At 39.2% G+C, this 14,587-nt stretch overlaps 1 protein-coding gene across 5 annotated transcripts in view; it reads left to right on the top strand.

Moving 5' to 3' along the window:
• The first annotated feature begins 11,546 nt into the window (after nt 1–11,546).
• Nucleotides 11,547–14,587, top strand: part of KIF2A (kinesin family member 2A) — a 62,752-nt gene continuing 59,711 nt past the window's right edge. For all 5 annotated transcript variants that reach the window (XM_083352899.1, XM_083352900.1, XM_083352898.1 and 2 more), the window contains exon 1: nt 11,547–11,775. In XM_083352899.1, coding sequence (XP_083209025.1) covers nt 11,712–11,775 — 64 coding nt within the window. In that variant the 5' untranslated portion in view covers nt 11,547–11,711. The remainder of the gene's footprint in view (nt 11,776–14,587) is intronic.

The following is a 14,587-nucleotide window of genomic DNA, read 5'->3' as shown; positions in this document are numbered from 1 at the left end:
AACATTCCAATCCCCCATGATGATAAGGACATCGTTTTTTGGTGTTGATTCTATAAGGTGCTGTAGGGCTTCATACAACCAGTCAATTTCATCCTCTTCAGCACCAGTGGTTGGGGCATAGACTTAGACTATTGTGATATTGAATGGTTTGCCTTGGATTCGCACTGAGATCATTCTGTCATTTTGGGGATTGTATCCCAGTATTGCTTTTCCTTCTCTTTTATTGACTATGAAGGCTACTACATTTCTTCTGAGGGATTCTTGCCCACAGTAGTATACCTGATGGTCATCTGAATTAAATTCACCCATTCCTGTCAATTTTAGTTCACTGATTCCTAAGATGTCGACGTTCAGTCTTGTCATCTCTTGTTTGACCACATCCAGCTTGCCTTGATTAATGGATCTTACATTCCAGGTTCTTATGGAGAATAGATCTTTACAGTATCGGACTTTCCTTTCACCACCAGATGCATCCACAGCTGAGCATCCTTTCAGCTTTGGCCCAGTCGCTTCACTCTTTCAGGCGGTACTACTTTCCGGCGCGATCTCAAAACCTACCTCTTTGAACAAGCTGGCCTGGCCTGATGGGATGGGGTTGGGTTTTATAAATCTGTTTTAACTTTTTAATGTGTACTAATTTATTCATGGGCATTGTTGTTTAATCGCTTTTAATTTTTGTATCTTGTTTTTTAATATGTATTGCCCTGTTCACCGCCCTGAGTCCTTCGGGAGAAGGGCGGTATACAAATTAAATTAATAAATAATAAATAAATAAATACTAGTACTAGCCCTCTGCTCTTCCCCAGTAGCATATTGGACATCTTCCTACCTGAGGGGCTTATCTTCCAGCATCATATCTTTTTGCCTTTTGGTACAGTCCATGGGGTTTTCATGGCAGAGATAGTGGAGTGGATTGCCATTTCCTTCTTCAGCGGAACACATTTTGTCAGAACTCTCTGTTATGACCTGTCCATCTTGGGTGGCCCTGCCTGGCATAGCTCATAGCTTCATTGAGTTACACAAGCCCCTTCGCCAATTAGGTGTGCTTTTTTATGAGGAAATCAAAAAGGGCAGATTATTTATCCAGCCCAGTATTACCTATTCTGATAACATTGTACCTCTGGTTTCCAGTACTGAAACCTTTATTTGAGATGGCACAGATTAAACTTAGAATTTTCTGCATTCCGAACAAACTTCCTCAAAATATTGTTTTACGTTATTTTTTATTTTTAAATATTGACGGTTATTTTACTGCATATGCCTGTACTGGAGAAAGTTGTATGACATACTCAAATGTAGATTCATGTATATTGGCACAGTGGTTCTCCTGGTATCACTAGATGGCACATTACTGGCTATGGCTTGAACTAATGAGAGATGAAGTTACACAACAACTAGAGATCTCAAAGTATAGCTAGAGGACGACAACTCTCCTGAAGTTGTCTAGATGAGAAATCTAAAGGAAACTTTCTACAAAAGAAATACTTACTCCCAAATAAAGAAATAAACTGTCCTTGCCAAGCATGAATCAGGCCCTGTGATGCTACTCACACACTTTGGGTAGACTGCTGGCATATAAGCTTTTGCATTTTAATGCTCTTAATTCACATGAATCACTAATGTACTTCAAAATTCCAGAAAGGGAAACAGTGAAATATATTGGAGTTGAATTATAAACTTCCTCATTATGCTCCAAAGAGCTTTTCAACTTGCCCAAGTCAGTGATAATGGAATTATGGTAATCATTCACTGCCACTATTAATAAATAAGGAAGACATTACTTTCAACTGTATTATACTTCTGTATTATTATTCAGATGCAGAAACGAATCTACAAAATTTCAAAGCAATCACAATATTCCTTGTGCCAAGCTAGTTTGAACAGAAATTTCTATTGCATAGCTGCCAACTTGTAGTTTAACATTTCTGTATAGCCTCCAATGCCATTGTAACTGACACATGCAATTGTTTATAGTATTTTAATGCAGCATATTCATGTTTGCCAAAAATGAACCTTTCCAAGGGCTTGTCAGTTGCCATAAGAAATAACTGTAGTCACAATCATACCTAAGTTTACTGCTACAGACCAATCTTTATGTTAAAGTCACAAGGAACAATTGAGGAAACACATTAAAAATGGTAGCTATGTTAAAGAGACTGTAACTCATAGTCTTTCTACTAAAAATGTGTATGTATGATGGTGTTAGATTCAACATGTTCAAATATCAGTAATCAGATATTATTTCCATGACTGTTGCAAAGCATAGCATGCCACCTTAAAGGGTGTCCTACTGTGTCATACTGTGACATTCATTCATTCAATTCAATTCAAATAATAAATGACACACTGGGCAGAATTCAAAATTGAAAATCCAATACAAATACAAATACAAATACAAAAACACTAGCCCATGATGCCAAAGTAAATGATTCATAACAATAATAAAATCTCATCAACAACAGAGTTTGTCTAACCTCCTGCACTTGTAAAGAGCCAATCCAACCCAATCTTTAGTGTGAAATCTTGCCAAGGAAACTGCAGAGACATCCAGGCAGCTGCCTGGAGTAAAAAAGCTGACTTGAAGGTACAAACATGCACAACACAGAACCCGGGTCACATAGTTTCTGATCTATGGATAAATTTGCTATTCCTGTCTTTACCATGAAAGCCAGCTGAGTCCTTGGGCCAGTCACTCTCAACCCATCTCAACTCACAAGGTTGTGGTGGTGGTGACATTAGGAGGAGGAAGGTGTGTTGTATGTGTTCATTTCCTTGAGTTGTAAAAACAATAAAGGAAGGGGCGATAAAAACAAAAAACAAATAAAAAGTATATCATCTTTAAAAGTCCAAAGCTCTACTGTCAGTGTCCAAAGTGAGATGAAAGCATTACGTTCTTTTCTATTTATGTTTACAACTTTCATCTCATTGAAAGAAAAAAGCAAGTTTACACCATCCCTATAGAATTAAGCTCTGCATACTATCTTGCGTACAGCTGCTCTACTGTACCTAACAATCCTTGACCTGTTGGATCAATGTTTCAGAAATATTTCCTTTTTTAAACAGAAACAGAATGACCAAGAACAACAAGAAAAGAAAAAGAAAAGAAAAAAACCCAGCAGCAGTGGAAATGACTTCTGATTTCTTGCTGGCTTGACTCCGGCTGACAGTCTACCTGGCCTTAGGAAAGGATTGGTCTACTGATACTCTGGGCAGTGGCTGGGCAGCATGGCAGCACTAAAACAACCACAAATTGGAAATATAATAAATGTATTACCGTATATATGTATTAAACAATAGCTGAGACTGGTAGCATATCATACTGAGTTAAGAGTTTAAGAGAGATTCAACATTTTGCATTTATTGAGGGAAAGAGCAAGTTTAAATAAAGATGGGAAGCAGAGGATTTTAACACGATTTACTTTAATAGAAATATATGAAGAGAATTCAGCCACTGACAGGAAAAGCAGAAAAATAAAAATGTAATTTTAAAGCTGCTTGCCACAGCAAAGGTAAGAAATTTTAAAATGTAGCATTCACACATATCGATGCTAAAACAGAGGCACTGGATGTAGCTTAGGAGGAGAATAAAGCCTGCTTTCTATATGAGAGAGGCAAAAATGATTTTTGGTTAACAAGAGAAAGAAACAAAAAGAATAATGTTATGAACAGTGTTGGGTCATTTTTGCTGGCTAATATAGTAGAAAATGGCTTAGCTTCTTTTTCACTAAAGAAAACAGGATAGAATGAGAAAAACTTGCTCAACTGAGCAGGAATTCTAATTCTTCTCTTCTGACCTGCTGGATAATTTTTACACATTCCCTAGGCAATTTGCAAATTAAAAAAACAAATATTCACTACAGGATTTGGGCAACTATCCGTAAAAGATCAGACAGAAGAAAGATTTCCCTACTTTCTCTTCTTAGTCTGAGGGAAAATAGAAAAGAGGAGATTTTTAAACATAATGATTAGCGATAGGATATTGTCAATAATTATTCTAATAAAAAGTGTTACAGTACTGATTTAGTAACATCAGCATGACAAAAACTGGAATTAACACTTAATCAAATGTCTCAATAAAATGCATGTATGTATGTGAATAAAACAACCCTTCTCTTTTGGCTTGAACAGGAAGGTTCAAATTAGCATAACTCTTACTTGGTAAGTACTCCTTTTCTTACCTTCAGACAAGATCTGCAATTTTATAAGCCTTAATCACAGGATGGAAAACAAGGTCACTGTGGATTGGAAATGTTTGCACAAGTTGACATACAGGTCTTGGAGATAGCTTGCCTGAATGTTAAAGGTTTCTTCTTGTGGTTTTGACAAAATGAAATAGAAACTCTTTTCAATTGCCCTACCTGGACAAAAATTACCTGAGAATTCCCTTTCCTTCTGAAGTACCCTGTGGTAATATCCAGTGGGCCAATACTCTCATACCAATTGCATTTAATTTTACTTTATTTATATCCCATCTTTATTATTTTTAGAAATAACTCAAGGCAGCAACCTTCCTCCTCTTATTTCTCCCACAGCAGCTACCCTGTGAAGAGAATTGGGCTGAGAAAGTGACTGGCTCAATAAATGGTCAAAGATTAACATAATAGATGAAATGCAACAGGATGCTTTTCTCCACCAAAAAGATAAGAAGCTGTTTCTGCCTGGGTAAAATATGATTAATACTTGAACAACAAGATCAATAATAGTACTTCAATTTCTAATTCTTTAAGACATCAAGATTCGAAGGAAGGGAAATGAAATTATATCCTAGTACATGAAAACAATTGTTAAGTATTATGGAAAATGCAAGATTTCAGTTCAGTGTCAGGTTTGAACTTTTTGTTAGATTTGTATCCTGTCTTTCTTCCAAATAGGAACAAAGGAATATGGATGTGCTAGAGAATGTAGATATTTGCTTACTTACTAAATCGTCAAATTGTCAAAAGGACTTTCTAGACATACTGAATATAATTTTTCTTCAGCTGAGGCTGCCATTATCTTGCTAAAATTCAACAATCATTCTCCCAAATAGGGAGGCTCAGAGGTTTAAACAATTTAGGTCATGTCCTCTTTGGAAAGATCTTCCCTAGTCCTATTTAATATTTTATTAATGGCTTGGTCAGAGACAAACAGTGAGCCAAATTGGAAGATACATTAAAAGGACAGATAAGCCAAACATTTCCACAAATAATCACTATTTCATAAACATGCCTGGTACGCATTTAATGCATTTAGATGATAGATGCTCTTTTTAAAAACTTCAAAAGTAACTTTAAATTGCTTAACTTTTTAAAAGATTTTTGGAACACGTTCATGGGTCTAAATCCAGTGCAATTCATAGCTAGAAAAACCAGTGATTTAAAGCAATCACAAAATTGATACTTTACTTTGAAAAATAATTGCTTTATGAAGCAGGCCTATTCTCAAGTTCATTTTTCTGTTTGAACAGGAACACACAATGATTTTTAATGCTCAGACAGAAGAAAGATTTGGACTGTGTCCAATGTGTTGGGACTATGACTTCCTAAACTGTCGGAGAGCATATAGATTGATTCATTGGCTCTAACGTTAGCATCAACAGATTTTAGGAGCAACAAGTTGGAGAAAGCTGGTGGAAGATTTTAATACTAATATTATTAAATTATTAATTTGAATAAATTATAGTATTGGGCTTCAAGTTAAAGTATATAGATTTTAATATTTTCTCAGCTTGTTTTTAAAAACTTGTTTCATTAATGAAATTGGTAATGAAGATATTTATTTCTTCGAAAAAGTAATCAAAATATTTGCTGATATTACCAAAGCTTCTGGAGCCACATGAATCTTTTAGAACCCTGTTTTCTTCTAACAAGAAATCAAATTAGAACTTTCAGGCTTCCGGTTCTGCACATTTTAGTGCAAAAGCCAAGGGGTTGTGGGCTCCGCACCCTATGGCTGATTTCCCTCTGTTTGGGGGCCCTAGATCGGCCAAAAGCTGCCCCAGAGAGGTGGCAAGGAAGGAGGGAAGCTCCGTTCGATCCTGGGGAGACGGCGGTTGATCTGGACGTCTGCGGAAAGCTCTCCAAAAACCAACAGAAGAAAGGCTAGCATCATTCATGAATCTAGCCCAGGGGTGTCAAACTCAATTCCATTGAGGGCCGCATCAGCATTGCGGTTGCCCTCAGGGGGCCAGGTGGGTATGGCCAGGGTGGGCGTGGCCTAATGGGTGGGTGTGGCTAGAGTGCGTATGGCCTACTGGGTGGGCGTGGCCAGCTCTACATCGTTCGCATCAAGGGTGCCTATGGGGGCCTGGGCAGGAGTGGGACAGATCTGAGGGTCTCTGGCAGGAGGAGGGTCTCTGGGCCAGGGCCAAGGCAGTGGGGGCCGTTCCCTCACTGTTTCCAGGATGGCTTCGCGGGCCACATGAAACCACTTTGCGGGCCGGATCCGGCCCCCGGGCCTTGTGTTTGACATGTCTGATCTAGCCCAAGCTACATGCAGCCGAAGCCAAAAAGCACTAAACTAAGCGTGATTGTAAACAGCATGACTGAACTGGGTAAGAATATTGATTTTTTCTCTTCTACCTGACTGTTTTCCTGAAAAAAAGAGAAAAACCCCAGAAGTAAAAATCCTCTGAAAGCGAGGGAGGAGCATCTTTGTTCCACCCTCCTCTAAACTGAAGCAGGGAATTAAGTTTACAGGGGGAAAAACTGAAAGATGGACTGGTGCTGACATCTAGCTGTGGATGAAACTACTGCCCTAAATATACAGCCCAGAAATAGAAGCCTGTTGTTGTGACCTTCAAGGTGTTGATTAAACAAAGAACAGCTGGACTATCTACAAATTGAGAACTACAAAACTTAGAAAAAATTGACCTTCCTGGATTATAAATATTTTTTAAATTGTGACTTTAAAGTGATTGGCAGAGAAAAGGCTTTTGGTTATTATGGAGCATCAGAGATCTGCAGAAAGAACATAACAAGAAAAAATAAATACTTGCCAGGAGGAAATGTTTGTTCTGTTACAACAAATGCAAATGATATTAACTCAAACCATGAGGAAATTAAAAATGAATTTGAAAATTGAAATGAATGTATTCTAAATTTAACGTCATAACAATCAAAAGATCAGAATACAAAAAATGAGAGAGATCACGTAAAGCAGACAACTGAACATAAGCTAGTGGAGATTCACGTGGAGAAGGACTTACAAGAATCATTGAACATTGAAAAGATAACTCTAAGATCACAAAATATATTTGAGGATAAGGAAAAAGATTTGACAAAATGGATTGCTGAGCCATTGGGAGTACCACAAGAAATGGGGAGTCAATGGATGATGAGAGAAATCTTCAATGAATATGAAGAGGCAAAATCTTTTTACAAAGACATGATGTTTGATTTGTCTACTATATTCACAACATTTACAAGATTATGGAAAGATTCTTTGATGCAACGGAATATATTGTTTGGGAGATGCTTGGCAAAAGAAGTGGGCTAAAGTGAGAACCGAGGAATTAGATGATGAGGTGTATCAGAGAGAATATTTAAAAATTAAACACTTGTTTGAATATAGCTGAAGAAATTGAAACGTTTTAGTTTAAGAGGGATGAACTCTCTAAGTAAGAGTACGGTATCTTTTTTTCTTTTGTTTTTCAATATGAGAACTATAAAAATGTATGGGATGATTAACATAAAGGAAATGTTTTAGATATTTAAATGTAATTGATTTTAAGAAAATTCCAATGGATAACTAAAAATGGGGAAAATGTTTTGAATAGAGTTAAAAGATTAGATGATTGGATTTATTAAATGGAACATTTAAAGATTAAACATAAGTTTAATTATGGGTAAAAAGAACAGAAAGAATTTGGAAATAAGTGTATACTAATTTTAAGTAGTATATTATTTTTTTCTTTTTCTTTCTTCTTCTTTCCCTCTCTCACGTCTTTTCTTTTTCTGTTTTTCTTTTGTGTCTTTTTCTTACTTACTTTTTAAGATGTAAAAACAGATTTAAATACTTTAAGGTAATTAATTCTGGGAAAATTTTAACCAGTAGAAATGTTTTGAACATTGTAGGGAAAATAAATTTAAATAAGAATTGTAAACAGGATTTGTGATGAGGCAACCAAGATGACCAGATAGAAAAGAAGCATGATATTGATGAATTATTGGTAGAAATTTTAGAAAAACCTTTATATTTGTTTCTTATCAAATTACCGTAATAAGAATTGTATTAATTTAGGTTGCAAAGAGAATACTATTGAAAGAAGAGAAAATCAAGCAAAGCTATAATGTGGATTTTGGAATATAGAAATTAATTGTGATTACTTTGTAAATATAAACCCAGACAACACACTGTTTACCAAATATCAAGATGTTTATATTAAAAAATCAATAAAATATATTTTTAAAAAAATTAGAACTTTCAAATACATAAAGGCTATTGTGTTTCTAAAAGCAGAATGCTTAACATAGCAAACTTTGCATGGCTACAGTTAACTGAAAAAGCAAAAATATTGAAAATACAGTAATAATTGAGATTATTAAACACATATTGCTGGAAATTATTTTATATTAAGCCAGGATTATTTTCCCTTGTGCTTTGCACTATAATACAGCTCAGTTCAATTTATTTGTTTCCTTCATAAGCTGTAGCAATAGAACACTTACAGAAAACTATGGAAAATAAAATTCACCACATTAAAGTACACATATAATAAAGACACTCAAATGTGCAAGGGATTTTGTGAGTGGTGGGGAAGTGATCTGCAAGCTTTGAAAGCATAATATAGGGTTAGAAAGTTTGATTTATATTTCCAAATGGTGTACATCACGTCTTCACATTCTGCACATGCCAATCTACAAGAGGAATGGATCTACTGTATTTGTCCATAAGTCAATAGAATTCAAGGTGGGTTGTACTTAGATCTCTTGTGGGCACAAAGGGACTTGAGACTGATGACGCATTTGACCTCTCCATCAGGCTCATTCTGGTAATCTTCTACACTATCCCCACCAATGTGAAAGGACCTTCTATACTCTAACCTGGCCATATCCAATTCCAGATAGATTATCCTACATTTACAGTACCATTATCACCAATTTCCTGTAGAAAATTTCCTTGAAGGAAGAGCAAGGAAGCCAGAAAGTAGTTGCACTCCTCCGACCCAACTGTTCTGTGAGAAAGATCTTGAAGGAAGAGAATTGAGAACTATTCCAAAAGCTTGTATACAGTAACTGTTCCGGATGCCCCCACTCCTAACTTTGTCAAATGGCCTGTGAAACGTTTCCCTGAGTGAGGAGGCAGTCTAGAGGGGAGTGTGTGGGGGAGACTATCCCACAGTCTAGAGAGAAAGGAGTCACCTATGTTGTATAAGTTGGGCAACTATATAAATGTGTTATATATATGCATATATGAATACAAATGTTATACCAAATGTTTAAATATTGTAATACCACACACTTATTCTCCCTTGAAAGAAATGCAAACACTGCATATACAGTATGTTGCAGTAGTGAATAAGTATCAAAGGTAAATTTGGATTAGATTTATTGCCCTTCAATCTCTTAAATGCACTGCTTTAAAATGTGTATATAGATCCATATGGTTTTCACAGATCCATTTTTTATTTCTAAAAGTAATTCTGGAATTGTATATGGCTATATCAGAAAGAGATTTGTAATACTGCAAAGATGGAAAAATAAAAAAATAAAAAAATAAAAATAAATTGATTAGAGTGTCATCCAGTGTGAACCAGTAAGTATGCCTTCTCTGCTGTAGTGCCTTAGCACTATTCCACCTGAGATTAGTTTAACCATAATCTTGCTGGCCTTTCAGTAAGATCTTAAGATTTGGCTGTCCTCAAGCATGAGGGTCAGGAGGTCATTGAGCCTGTGAGGTGCCATTAGCTTACAGCTGACAGTTTATCATCAATTGTTGTTGTTTGCTCCTGCTTTTTTAAATTGTTTGTTCTTATATTGATGTTTTTATTGTTCTTGCTGGCCAGAGTTGCTATAAGAAGAGCCATATAAATAGAATAAATAATCCACTGAAGAAATGAGTATATAGTTCAGCTTGCTATGTTATACTTTTGCTATATTTTAGAATATGGACTCAGAAAGATTGTGAATTTAATATAATTATCTTTTTTTTAATTCTAGTACTTCAGTGTATACAGTACTGTGCCTAAATTCCAAAATTAAGGTTCCACAATACCCCAGATTAAAATAATTCTTCCAGCCTTTTGCATAACCTACACAGCATATTAGGGGAGGGGGAGCTTTAATCAATCTGCCCCTTTTCTTTCTGAGAAAGAGCAAATTCCATCAGGAATTTGTCCTAATGTTGCCATTATCATTTGTGGCAGCCTTATGGGAAGCCAGTGTTGGGGTGAATACACATTCCTGGACAGTGTGGTGCACATCCTGACAATTCCCCCATGGATTTTATTTTTGGGGAAAAAAATCAATTTTAACCAAAAGGAAAAAAAAAACCTCGGAGCATTTCAGCTTTCCATATAAAGCCTAGGTCTAACTCAATACAGTAGCTACAGTCTATTGATGTCTGGAGGTGATAAAATGATTTGAGAAAATGTGAGGGATCAGACATCTCAAGCAAGCACAATTTAAAAGTTGTAACAGCGGCTCTAGACGGGGTTTAGCCCAGAACTAGTCTCAAAACAAACTACCTCACATAATTTCTGGGAAGGTAACAGGCTTATGCTATTAAGAGGGCAGGTGGGGTGAGGTTTCAGCATTTTAAATATAATAAATAGGCTCAACTTGATACGACCCTTTGGAAGAATGACAAGTAAGAGTTGGGATGAAAATGCCTTAATGAAGGGGCTTCTTCAGCCTTCCATCCTTCCGATGTAGGTAAAATGAGGACCCAGATTGTTGGGGGCAATAAGCTGACTTTGTAAAAATGCCGCTTGGGGGGGGGACCCCGAAAGCCCTAATAAGCAGGCATATACATAGAATGAAGGCTATTGCTAAGCACATTGATTTGTGCTTTAGATTGTAAGCCGCCCTGAGTCTTCGGAGAAGGGCGGGATATAAATGGGATTTTTTTAAAAAAATCCCACATGAGGTAACCACGGACAGGACGAGAACTGAACCCGTCTTCCTATCGGGTTCCTGCCCGGCTGTCCGCACTCTCGCGGCCTCCTCTGCAAAACGGGGAGTGCAGTAACCTCAACTCCGCAACCCAGGAGTCGGTTCGAAGGCCCAAGGCCCAAATGCACCCGGTCGGATAGACGTCCTCGTAAACCATAAGACGCTACCGACGAGGAAGCGAAGCAGGGGCTGGAGTTCAGAAGGCGGAGAGCAGAGTCCCCCCCCCCCCCGCTCAGCGCGGCGGCGCCGTAGTCAGAACAGAAAGCACCACCGAGGAAGCGCCTGGAAGGTGGCGGGCGGCGACGGCGGCCTCCTCGGCGCCCCACGCCAAACTCTGAAAGCCCGCCGCCCGCCTCTGCTCCTCCCACTCTCTCAACCGATCCTGCCGTGACGCCTCCATTGTGTGCGCAGCGGCACCGGCTCCCGGCGACTGTTGTATCCGGCCGGCGCCTTTTTCTCCTCCTCCTCCTTCCTTCCTTCCTTTCCCCCCTCCCCTTTCCCCGTAGAAACTGCCGTGGCCGCCGCCGCCGCCGCCCCTCCCGCTTCTCGTTTTCCTTCAGCCGGGCGGCCCCCGCCTCATCTTCGGTGTCTCCCCCCTCCCTTTCACTCGATGACGCGATGGCAACGGCCAACTTCGGCAAGATCCAGATAGGGATCTACGTGGAGATCAAGCGCAGCGATGGTGAGCCGGGGAAGGGGGAGGGGTGGAGGCAGAGGATAGCAAATCGATGAATGGGTGGAAGCGGCGCCGGGGAAGCTGAGTGGAGCGGCCGCCCTCCGCAGCAGGGACGGCCGGGGCCGAAAGTGGGCGCGGGCCCCGAGAAGGACCGGTGTCGGCGTCGGGGCCTGTGGCGTCGGCCGCCGTCGTTAAGGAGATTTTTATGTCGCCTCTTGCGGCGCGGATGGGGCGGTGAGGCAGCCGGGGCGGCGGAGCTGCGCTGTCGCCGCTGGGGACGGCAGAGAAAGAGGGAGGTTGCTGCAGTGCCGTGGGGAAGGGAGGGCGCGGAGCCGCGGGGAGGATTCCGGGGGTGCGGAGTTGTAGGGGAAGCCGCCTCAGGGCTGGGGAGGCACAGGAAGGGCGTGGCCGGGGCCCAGGGAGGCCGCGGCCGGCCAGTTGGAAGGGCTGCCACGCGGAAACTCGGGGTAGCAACAGGAGTATTTTCGGCGGGCGATGGGGAAGCATGTGCGGAGACCCGAGGAGAATGCAGGCAAGTCTCACGTGCGGCTTCTCCAAGGTGTAAGCCTGTATTCTGAAGCCCGAGTACGTGTAGCTTTCCTTCTATTTTTTTTTAAAAAAGCAAATGGAGCGACATCCCACTATTGAGAACAATGCCTCATAGTGCGGTATTTCGCTAAAATAAATGTAATTGCTAACCTCCCGTTGGGATACCCGCGTGTTTGCATACTACTCCCCCCGGGGAGGGTGAAGGGCCTGAGTCGATCCCGCATTTTTCCATTTCTGCCCTGGGTCTCGTGGCAACCGTGTGTGAAAAGCTTTCTAACGATGCGGATGAAGTTTGTAGGCGTGGGAAGCTTGGGGTGAGATTACACTTGCCTAGTGTGGATACTGCGTGTGGAGGGTTGCAAAATGAATCTCTTGCTCAGCCATGATGAGTGAAATGCCATTGGATGTTCCTAGTTAGTTTTGATGACGCTGGGATGAGGTCAGTTTTAAATTCGTTCTAGAAGGGTACCTATCCGATACTGCTTAATATTTGCGAAATTCAGGAGCTCATCACATGTCTAGAAATTAGGTTTTCATGATTGGTCTAAAACAGGGGTCTTCAAACTTGGCCCTTTTGTGACTTGTGGACTTCAACTCCCAGAATTCCTCAGCCAGCCATGCTGGCTGAGGAATTCTGGGAGTTGAAGTCCACAAGTCACAAAAGGGCCAAGTTTGAAGACCCCTGGTCTAAAAGGACTAAGAAATAAATACTATTATTAATTGTGCTTTCTATTTCAGCATTTCTGTTTGCACTTAATACACTTTTTACTCTGCAGTTCTAACTACAGGTACTTATTGTTAGAGTTTGCCAGAGGAACCTGTCCAGTTAATCAGGCTTAAACAAATGAATTGGCTTAAAATTCTTGGTTGTGTTATATTTTCAAAGTGATTCAAGGAATTTGTTCTTTACCACAGGTGATAAAAATGAGTATGTCTTAACAAATGTTTCTGTCTGGGGATCATTGTAATTTTTAAAAAGATTCTTGTATTCTACTAATTATAAGAAAGAAAATTATAGAGTTGCTTACTACCATCAGTGGAAAGTGGGATGAATGGAAATCTGTGAGTATCTTTGGTTGGATAGTTCCTGACTGGCTTTAAATAGCTTAATATCTATAGTATCAAATACTTTTAAGTATTTTATTTTTGTAAGGAATCCTAGATTTAGATATTTCTTGTTTTGTGGAGGGTCATTGTCAGCCATCTGCTTATCTTTTGAATTTGTTTTTAAAATTAGTTGACTTGTTGCCTGCTGTTTGGAAAAAAGTATAAATGCTAGCTCAGAAATATAACTTTCGGTAGGTTTCATTCCTTCTAATTCTATAATGAAGCAGGAATTGGAACAACAATATTTAACTTTAAGCAGGGAAGTTGAAAAAGCATCCTGAAAGAATGTAGAAGCAAACAACTTCCTTTCTGTTGCAAAGAAAACATAGATGGGATATCAAACTGTGGCATATCGTGCTGGCAATGGAGTGGGTGTGGTTTAAGCATGAAGGCAGTTTGACACACCTAACATAGATGAACTCACCATCAGCCAAGCTCAATGTGGATGCATTGCTAATATAACTATGACTTGCAGCTTTAAGTCATTTAGGGAATTAAGAAATAGTAAAATATATATGCTGGTGAGATTCAGACCTTTGATATCCCTTTGTAATAAGAGACAGCACATACTTATTTTAAAAGATTTTTTTCACTAACAATGATAGTTTACAGGTAGTCCTCACTTGCTGACCACTTATTCAGTGATTATTTGAAGATAATGTACAATGGCACTGAAAAACAAGTCTTACGGTTGATGTTTGAAGTTGTGGCTATCATATATATCCCCATGGTCACGTGATTGTAATCTGGGCCCTTGGCAATCAGTTCACATTTATAACGGTCACAGTATCCCATGGCTACATGATTTCCATTGTGACATTCACAGCTGACTTGGCAGGCAAAATCAACGGAAGCTTAAAGGAAGTCACTCATCACAGTCATGTGATGTCACTCTTAGTAACTTGTGATAATTTGCTTAAAGACCGCATGGGGAACTGACCCCTTGAGTTGATATCACATGGTATCACTCTTAACTACCATGCCATTTAGCATCTGGCAATTTGCATTGTGCTTGGTGAGGATTACCTGTATAAATGTTGATTAAAGATTGGTAAAGAATTGAATAATAGTTTTTATTGTTTAAGCCTATTTAACTTATTGCATTGTTTTAAGATACTTCCAGACATAAATTGACTAAAGTTTGTAATGCAGTGAAGTTACC

The sequence above is a fragment of the Vipera ursinii genome (assembly GCF_947247035.1).
Source record: "Vipera ursinii genome assembly, chromosome: 2".
In the NCBI taxonomy this organism is placed as follows: domain Eukaryota; kingdom Metazoa; phylum Chordata; class Lepidosauria; order Squamata; family Viperidae; genus Vipera; species Vipera ursinii.
This window is presented reverse-complemented; position numbering and strand designations above follow the sequence as displayed.